At 42.9% G+C, this 9,691-nt stretch overlaps 1 protein-coding gene across 4 annotated transcripts; it reads right to left on the minus strand.

Annotated features, from left to right (window-relative positions):
• Positions 1–2,898: 2,898 nt before the first annotated feature.
• nod1 (nucleotide-binding oligomerization domain containing 1) lies at positions 2,899–9,524 on the minus strand. 4 transcript variants are annotated; one of them, XM_084027503.1, is made up of 13 exons: positions 9,459–9,477; positions 9,258–9,344; positions 8,694–8,890; positions 8,425–8,599; positions 5,692–7,501; positions 5,529–5,612; positions 4,954–5,037; positions 4,794–4,877; positions 4,500–4,583; positions 4,340–4,423; positions 4,174–4,257; positions 4,008–4,091; positions 3,334–3,483 (listed from the first exon to the last, which is right to left on the minus strand). In XM_084027503.1, exons 3-13 carry the CDS (start codon positions 8,868–8,870, stop codon positions 3,411–3,413), a joined length of 2,823 nt encoding a protein of 940 aa, XP_083883629.1. In that variant the 5' UTR covers positions 8,871–8,890; positions 9,258–9,344; positions 9,459–9,477; the 3' UTR covers positions 3,334–3,410. The 4 variants fall into 4 exon arrangements, with proteins under 4 accessions (XP_083883631.1, XP_083883629.1, XP_083883628.1 ...); XM_084027502.1 differs by having other exon boundaries at positions 9,258–9,524; XM_084027504.1 differs by lacking the exon at positions 9,258–9,344 and having other exon boundaries at positions 9,459–9,480.
• Between the last annotated feature and the right edge of the window lie 167 nt (positions 9,525–9,691).

A 9,691-nucleotide genomic window follows, 5' to 3' on the forward strand; every position in this document is an offset into this window, starting at 1 on the left:
GCGGCGCCAGAGTATTTTTTCTGGTTCAACTACGGTGGGGCTAACTCATACGACGGTGGGGCTCAAATCAATGTCAGAATTTCAATGTGAATATATAACAACACCCAGTGGCGCTGCCAGCCGGAATCCAGTACGCACTGGGAGGACTTTTTTTGAAGGTGGAAATTTTTTTTTGATGCTGCTGAACCGGGCCGGATGCAGCCGCATTTGAGAGGACGATCGCGCGTGTGTGCGCAATTACGCATAGCGTGTGTTGGCCCCTCTCCACTACACAATACAGCTCGGCTCTAGTCTCGTCACCTCTCTGCTGCTGAGCACTGTAGGCCGAGCCGATGCATGTCTCTCTCCCCGGGCCGGCAGAGTTATCATACCGTACTGTGCGTGTCCAAGCGTGTGTGTGCGTGCGTGGAGTGCTCACAAGCGTGCGCTTGTGTTTAGGTCGGGGATGGAGGGCACAAAAAACTATTTGCACCGGGGCCTACCACCATGATATACACTACTGATTTAACTGATACTGAAAACATTAGATTTTGTCTTAAAAAAGTATTTTTCCATTTGTTGTTGTATTTGCCGTTTCTGTGCGTACATTGAAATTGAATCCTGGCGGCGGCGCTGACAACACCCTCCCGCAGCTATAATCACGCACACAGTGAGAGAGAGAGAGACAGAGACAGCGAAACGTGAATAGTTACGTTAACAGCCGGGACCCGAGTGGTCATCTTCCCCTGCAGGTGTCAACGGTGCGTCCGTAGTTTTATCCAACACGCCCGCCACCGCCATCTGTTCCGTCCGACGACGTTTAAAAACAAATGTATCCATGATCAATTTTGACCAGCTTACTAACGTTAACTTAACGTGAGTGACTATAAGCCGCTAACGCGAACTGCTAGAGCCAGGTAGCTTACAAACTAGTAGCCTGCTGTCTCTGTGTCGAGCATACACTAAAAGCGGGCTCACATGAGTGACGTTGACGTACGGACAGTACAGTCTGTTAATGAACCCAGATCAGTGACAGTTGTCATCGCAGCTACCTGAATGCCGTTACGACGTGACGTGGTGGTGCTGTTGAACTCCGCACTTTTCACATGGGAGAGAGAGGGGGATGTGACATGTATCAAAGGATCTCCAGCCGGGATTCGAACCTGAGGCTGCTGCATATATGCAGACATGGGTAAATGGCATGCACTCTAACCACTCAACCACCTGCCTGCCATGAATAAGCCTTTTTATGACTGTTTTGGACTCACTACACTCAGATTTTGATTGACACGCGATATAGAAGCATATGTTAGGACTTTTACATCATTTTTACAACATTTTATGAATTTTGTCGATTTTTCCCTTTTTTTTCCCTGAAAAAGTTGACCATGGCTTTTTATGGCTGTTTTGGACTCACTACACTGAGACTAGGCGCGTCAAGCGAGATGAGCGATTTTTATGCCTTTTTAACAATTTTAACAATTTTTTTATGAATATATCCTGACTGACTTTTTCGTGAATTTTCGACGTGCTATAGTATGACTTTTTTGGGGGGGGGGGATGATATGACTAAGCCTTTTTATAACTATTTTGCACTCACTACACTCAGATTTTGATTGACACACGATATAGAAGCATATGTTAGGACTTTTACATCATTTTTACAACATTTTATGAATTTTGTCGATTTTTCACTTTTTTTTTCGACATGCTATAATATGACTTTTTTTTCCTGAAAAAATTGATCATGGCTTTTTATGGCTGTTTTGGACTCACTACACTGAGACTTGGTGAATCAAGCGATATGAGCGATTTTTATGACTCTTTAACAATTTTAAATATTGTTTTATGAATATATTCTGACTGACTTTTTCGTGAATTTTCGACATGCTATAGCATGACCTTTTTTTAACAATATGATCAAGGCTTTTTTTTTTAAAGATTATTTTCTTGCATAGACACCTTTGTATTTAGCGGTGGATAGAGAGGAAACATGGGAGAGAGAGGGGGATGTGACATGTATCAAAGGCAGTGGCGGCGCCAGAGTATTTTTTCTGGTTCAACTACGGTGGGGCTAACTCATACGACGGTGGGGCTCAAATCAATGTCAGAATTTCAATGTGTCAAATAGTAAAGCATGTTGAAGAAAAGTAATACAAAAAGTCATAGTATAGCATGTTGAAGAAAAGTAATACAAAAAGTCATAGTATAGCATGTTGAAAAAAAGTAATAAAAAAATCATAGTAAAGCATGTTGAAAAAAAAAGTAATACAAAAAAATCATAGTAAAGCATGTTGAAAAAAAAAGTAATACAAAAAGTCACAGTATAACATTTCGTAAAAAGACAAAAAAAAAAAATAGTAATATCATAGTAGACCTAAAGCATATTGAAAAAAGTAATAGTAAATCATGTCGAAAAAAGTATTTACAAGTAATAGATAGCATGTCAGAAAAAGGGTTATAGTTATGGTATAGTATGTCAAAAAAGGTAGTAGCAAATATCACAGTATAGTTGAAAAAGTCAAAGTAAAACAGGTCGAAAAAAGTCATAGTATAGCATGTTGATTTAAAAAAAAAAAAAAAGTCATAGTATGTAAAAAAAACAAAACGTGTATAGCATGTTGAATAAATAAAAAAAGTAATAGTATATAGTATGTCAAAAAAAGTCATAGTAAGACATTGTTCGATTGTTGCTGTCTGTATACAGATCATATTTTTTGTTACAACCACCATTATCAAAAAGACATGGTCACAGTTCTCGGGGCTGTCTGAAAAAAGAGATGCTCTTTTGAGCATTTGGGCCTGTATTAATACTTGCGTCTTTTCCACAGCACACATTTTGAAATATAGCAGAATAAATATGAATAATGGCTGTGTTCCATTTTGTGGGAACTGCACTTTTCCAAGTTAAATGCTGAGTAAAGAATAGAGAAGTCTCGTTTATTAAACTCACCAAAGGCTATTCACCACCAGCACTGTCAAAAGTCCATCAGGGGAATTCATACACTGATGTCATGCAACTGAAATTTACTCATTAGGATGGTAAACATTATTCACTCTCTGAAGTTAACACATTTCATCAGTGGTGTGGAAAACAGCTCCTTGACTTTACAGTAAAATAATAAATATCATAAATTACACTTGTACAACAAACACTTAACAAGTCTATAAAAACGTTCATGAAGAAGGAAGACGTTATTTTCTTTTCCACTTCCTTTTTTTGGGACAGTCACGTCGACTGTCACATATTTGGTCAAAATTTCACAGTTTCACACATCTCCAACATGAAACCGACAGATTCCTCAGTGCAAAAGTGGTTTCACCAACACTAAATGATGTGATGCTTATAAAGTCCATTATAGTCTGACTTTATGCAACATCTTTTCTGCCACGTGGACATGAATCAGCGGGCGTCAGACGGGAGGGGCCACTCAGTGGAAACGCAGCCTTTTCTCTGTTTCAAACTGTTTCTCTTCCTCTGCAGAGAGTTGGTTTCCTTTCACGCTGTAGGGAAATGATCAGACGCAATCAGACCTTTATGCATTCAATAAATAGGCAATTTCACAGGGACTTTAAATGTTTTACATGTAGCCTTTAAACAGCAATGCATCACTTTAATATTAAGATTAGACCACATAACTTTTGTCAGAAGAAATAACATAATCTTCCCCCTACATATGTAAAATTGAACATAAGCAATAGGAAAACCACAGTTTTTCAGCTTCAGCCTCACTTACTCTGCTATAGCTTATGGTGGCTAATGTTAGCAAATTGGCATTTAAAAATTATGTCTCTTCTGTTATAGTTTAAGCATTCAGCAATAGCCAGTAATTGTCACATATGGTTGTTGTCTCACTTTAATTGTGAGTGTTTTCTGTCTTTGTTCATTTTGATAAATGGATAAAGTCCTGTGAAAGACAGGTGGAAGGTTACAAAACAGCAACTCTGTGAAAAGTTGGTCCACAGCATTAGAAGGCCACTGGAGAAAAAGAAAATGCCAGAATGTCACTGTAAAACCTGATCCTCACCACATCTCTTTGAGTGCTGTGTTGTCAGCCAGGGCCTCAGCGAGCTGTTTGATCCCGACCACAGTGAACTGGTTGCTGATTAACCTGCAGACAAATACACAAAGCAGGTGACTTCATGGCTGATCAATGCCTGACCGGGGTATTCATGCACGAGTGACTTCTTTACCAGAGGTGGCTCAATCCTGTGTCCGCTCGGACCAACTCAGCCAAGTGCGGCGCTGCGTCGTCCGTGAACTCATTCTGCACTAACCTACAACAGCACAAACATGAACGTCTTTACTCAGCGTAGTTCTGTCGGAAATCACTCAGGTCAAAGTGAGCCACCCGCCTACCAGAATATTCGGAGGACGCTGTTCTCTTTCAGCGCTTCTGCCAGGCACTTCCCACCTTTAGAAGTGATGCCATTGGCTGAGAGACTGGAAGACAGAAACACAATCAGAGGTCAATAGATCAATAGGTTTTTATTGTCTTGGTAGGTTGCTTCCTTCTCACCTGAGGTTGGTAAGTCTTGGGTGGTGCATCAAAGCTTCTGCAAATGCTTCTGCTCCCTCATCGCCTATGCTGTTCCCCCACATCCTGCAGGTAAAAACATCAAAACAATCATCTGAGCTGCATCCAGAAGCAAATCTGACACCAGCAAACCTTATCACCCAAGAGAACATTCATTATGTATTCATGCTTCAAAGGAACAATACAAATCCTCTCTAGGAGCCTCTGTAGTTGATATCACTGCTTGCATGAACACTGCATTAAGTGATCTAAACCAGCAAAGAGGTGAAGTCTTACCCCACATCAAATATAGAGGTGCTCCTCTGAATGGCGCTGGCCAAATACCTCCCACCAACACCAGTGATCTTGTTTTTACCGATCCTACAGACAAAGGAATGTCATTGTCAGTCTTACAATGCTTCGATTTTATTCATTATTTATTGTATTAGAAACATACTTGAGAACACGCAGCTTTGGGCATTCCTCAATTATCCGAGCAACTAGCTTGGCGCCGACATCTGTGATGTGATTGTTGTAAAGCCTGAGGACAAACACACAAATTGAGGTTCAAGATTCTGTTTCACTCTCAGAAAACAAAGGATAATTATACTTTATGGGACCAAAATGTAGTTTTCAAAAAGACTACAGAATTCTTGTTTTATTCTAGGCGTCAGCCATGAGCTAGCCGGTGGATCTAACAACACACACAGAGGGATGGTGTCTTCATTCTCTGCTCAAGTGGACATTACTCCACTAACTTTTCATGACAAATTGTTGTTTGCTGCTATATTAATGCTGTGAATATCGTTTAGAGAATATTTAAAGCAATACAAAGACAGGAAAACGACTCCTGGGAAACAACGTTATGGTGCATTATCGCCACCAACAGTGTAGATGGGGAAATATGCGTGCGCTGATCGCCAGACTGCGCTGATCCCTTTATTGTAATATTAATGGAACCAAGTTCATATGTGAAAACTTCTTCCACCACTGGTACACATGTACCTCGGAATAACTGCTATGTTTACTCACCCCAAGATCTCCACAATTTTGCGCTTACACAGCTCCTCCGCAAGAACCTCTATGCTGCTGTCGGACAGGTGATTGACGGACAATCTGAAGACGAGCACCTTGATTAGTATTCGGTTACATGAGTTATGCATTATAATAGCAAGGGAGTTGCATTTTCTTTTACCTCACTACTGTCATCTTACAAAAGGAGGGCTTCAGCTGCTTCACCCCGTAGTCACTGATGTTGTTGTTGTCCATGTCGAGGCCCAGCAGCTTCTGACGGTGCTGCAGGACAAAGTTCAGCGTGGTGCAGTCGCCCGAGTACATGTTACAGTAACCCAGCTTGATGAGGCCCGCTGTGATGCCCTTCGCCGTCATCTGAGCGATGTCTTCGCTCCCTGTCTCAAAGACGCACCTCAGCATCCACAGGAAGTTGGGCAAGACATGAACTTTCTGGCCCTCTTCACTCTTGTAGTGAGGTAAGCCACGGAGGTGGGACTTTACACCAGTGGAAAGGTAGGATTTTAGTAAGGCCCGCTTTTTCTTCAACAGCACAGGAGATACGAGATGCTCCATCAGGCCGGTGTGAGCCTTGGACAGCAGTCCGCACAGGAACAGATTTGTGAACTGAAGGTGTTCATTTGTTGCAATCGGGGACTTTTCACTGGACTTTGAGGAGCCACTGATACAGGAGTCGAAAGGCAGACAGGATGGCTCTTTTTTCCTGCTGCACTGCGTGAAGAACTTGAGGATGGAGCTGGCGGCGGCCTGCTCATCCAACACGAGAGCAAACGCCGCCAGGTAGGACTGGAGGGTGACGTGGAGGACTTCAAACGTTGCGCTGCTTCCGCTGGCATCGTACCGACTGACGGGTCTGAGAAAGCCCAGGGTCATGTCCTCCTCTGTCAGGCCGCAGGCAGTGATCTCCTCTTGGCCACAGATGAAGCTTCCTCTCTCCATACACTGGAGTGCCAGTTTGGCGAATGCCCCGAGAGGCCTGAGCCCCGCTTTGAATGTCTCCGAGACGCACCGAGCGCTTTTCTTCAGCAGGGATGGCGCAGATGTGGCCGAGCGGCTGAGGAACACCTCAGACAGCAGGAGGAAGATGTCCGTGAGCGTGACGCAGGTGTCAGGCAGATGAAAGCTGTCGTGCATGGTGTGCAGGTGCCTGAAGCTCTTCAGTACGATCCAGCAGAAGAGCGGGGTGGAGCAGAGGCCGCAGAGGTGGGGGCTGGCATCCAGCTGAACCGACACCAGCTCTCGGTGCTCACGCTCCTTAAAGTGCAGCTCGATGTAGCTCTTCAGATGAGCCGGGGAGAATCCCCTCAGGGCCACCTTCTTTCTGACCACCTTGCTCTGGATCACGGTCCCGGTCCGGGCCGTCAGCACCTTCTGGGAGCCCCCGAGTAGTTTCCCACAGAGCAAGCTGATGAGCAGCTGGAGGGGATGCGCCTTGACTTCTGGGGACACCACTTCAGGAAGATTCATCAGGTCATACATCTGAATCTCATCGAAGCCATCGAATGTGAATAAAACCTTCTCGGGGAAGCGCAGGATGTAATCGTACACCTCGCCGTCTGGATCGAGGTCTGGGGAGCAGTTGTATTTGAACAAAAGGTCCCTGAGGGAGATCTGTTCCGTCTCCTTGAAGATGCTGAACATCCGACAGCTGAACTTGAAGAAGAAGATGGTGTCCGTCTGCAGCTCTTTCTTGGACCAGAGGTTCTGGAGCTTCTGCAGGAGGATGGATTTTCCCACCCCGGCGTCCCCCATCACATAGATGGTTTCACCTTGGGGATTGAAGACCGCGTGATCTCCCAGGAGCTGGTCCAGACTCTCCAAGAAGCCCAGACTTTCATTGGCGTCGTTCAACAGCTCCATCACGGTATCATTGTAGAGGTCCTCCAGACGGGTCTCCTCTCGCTGGCCGTATGACATGATGAAGCAGGTGTCCCGGCTCATCTCATGCCTCAACTTCTCACGATACCTGCTGACTTAGAGAATGAATGCAGTCATGAAGCTCGTTGTGGTGTAAAAAGGTCCGGTGGTCATTTGATGACATTTTGACACTTCCTTTCCAATGTGACCTTAAACATAGACCTCGTGCAGGTTAGGTTTGAAACCTAATCCTACATTTTATTATGCATTTATTACCTTATATGTATATATTATTTTTATTCTTGCTGATTGGAGTATATTTTACAGCGATGCACAAGGTGATCAGAGGAGCTATTCACAGCTGGAAATAATTAACCTAAACTTTAATAAGTTACGGATTGACTCGGCAATAACTAAGTGCATTAACTGTGCAGAGGGGATATTGTAATTGTTGACTCCACCACATTTATCTGACAGCTGTTGTTACTAGTTACTCATGAAATAGATGCCACGACAACATTATGATATTCAAATTAGCTTCAACACCTATTTCAGAATGAAAATAGTCGTTAGAGATAAAAGCAATCAAAATCCAACATTTAACACAATATTTTGTATTATGGGTGTTTTTAATCTTAATTCTTGAACTAATTTATTCTGCTTTTAGTTTTTAATGTAGGATTTATTCTTGCAATGGGGTATTTTTACATTTCTACCCTCATTGATCTAAATGAGGAAGACATATCTGTGTGATGCAACATAACACAACACCACCACAAAAACTATTTAACTTTCAAGATTAGAAAATGATGGGATTTACTGCAGAACCACAAACTGAGCCATGTGTTCCTCATTTGTGAACAGGTTCTTTGTTGCACATCTTACAATGATCTAACGGAGCGAAAGTAAATCCGACTTAACGTTTCGTACTTGACATCTAAGACATCTGACGACATAGTGACACAAACAGCCTCACAATGCACGAAGCATAGAAAACATCTCGGTGGTGTCCAACAGCGTTAGAGTTTGTCATACTTACTGGGATCTGTGTTGACCACCGTCATCACCGTTACATCGCTGCTCGGGTTGTAGTTGATCTCTTTCAACCACGGCTGAAGGTCTATGTATGCATCACATACTTTATATATGATGTAAATCAAGTATTCACAGGCCTCCTCCCCTTTGCATTGGACCAGCTCCAAGATCCTGCGCACCTAGAAAACAATCACAGGAATGTTGGTCACCTACTTTATTTGGTAGATATGTTTATATATATATGAATAAAGATGATGTCTTCGGTTTTCCTGCCTGATCTGTCTTGGTGAGGGAGCGCTGTACGATCTCAACATCTTCTTCACAGACGAAGCCGCGGGCCAACAGGTTGTCCAAGACGCACTGGACACTCCTCAAACTGGACACCAGCAGCTCTCTGTGGTAGGTGAGGATGTTCAGGCACGACACCTGGGCTTCTTCTCTCTGACCCATGTTTACTGCACAACACTCACCTGTGTGGGAATACAGGTAAGCACCATTTCAGGCATCAAATTAGTTCAATAACAGCCACGATGATCATTAAAAACAGTTACAGGTGAAGTAATTAGACTCACCTTATAATAATGCCTGAAATTGTGTTTTGACCAGATTTTATTTTTAGATGTCGCAATAACAATCCCTATTAGACAGGAACATGACATCTGATACAGGAATAGATGATAAAACACTGCTGCAGTAGTATTAAAAGTCCTATCATTTTTTGAGAGAGAAAAAAAAAGTACACGAACAGAATGCCAAAAAAGTTGCCTACTGTGTTATAATTGACAGTCCGATGTTATTAACATATCAAATGAATCAGCTTTTTTGCTTTATTCTTACCGTGTCAGTGAAGAAGAACCAGTTAGTAACTATCATTAAATGGCACTCCTTTCCCCCCCAAACCAACTGTCAACTGCTAACACGTTCCTCTCAAGAGACAATCACTGAAATGAGCGCTTGTTGCTCCGCTCGAAACATAACGCCTCATAATAAACCCGACCACCGTGTTGCGTCCGCACCAATCTGTTGTAAACAACTCACTTAAAAACACAAGTTGCCATTAGGAAACGTTACTTTTACCCGATATAAAAAACAACCCGCTGGAGATTTCTGTTAGAGGAAGTGAAAGCAACCCACATGAACGCGTCATTAGAACCTGCTCCAGCTGCATTCAGGGCCTCGCGGAAATGTGGAACTTCCCATTACAAAGGGTGTTTTTGGTTTTCTACCGTTATTATATACCGTTATAAAACAATACCGTTATAAATGAACGT

The sequence above is a fragment of the Eutrigla gurnardus genome (genome assembly GCF_963514095.1).
Source record: "Eutrigla gurnardus genome assembly, chromosome: 14".
Classification (NCBI taxonomy): domain Eukaryota; kingdom Metazoa; phylum Chordata; class Actinopteri; order Perciformes; family Triglidae; genus Eutrigla; species Eutrigla gurnardus.

Coding starts and splice junctions, on each gene's coding strand:
- nod1 (XM_084027502.1), bottom strand. CDS start 8,870: ATGGGTCAGAGAGAAGAAGCCCAGGTGTCGTGCCTGAACATCCTCACC. Junction 5,038..5,528: donor AAAATTGTGGAGATCTTGGG/GTGAGTAAACAT, acceptor GTTTGTCCTCAG/GCTTTACAACAATCACATCA. Junction 3,484..4,007: donor ACAGCACTCAAAGAGATGTG/GTGAGGATCAGG, acceptor ATTTCCCTACAG/CGTGAAAGGAAACCAACTCT.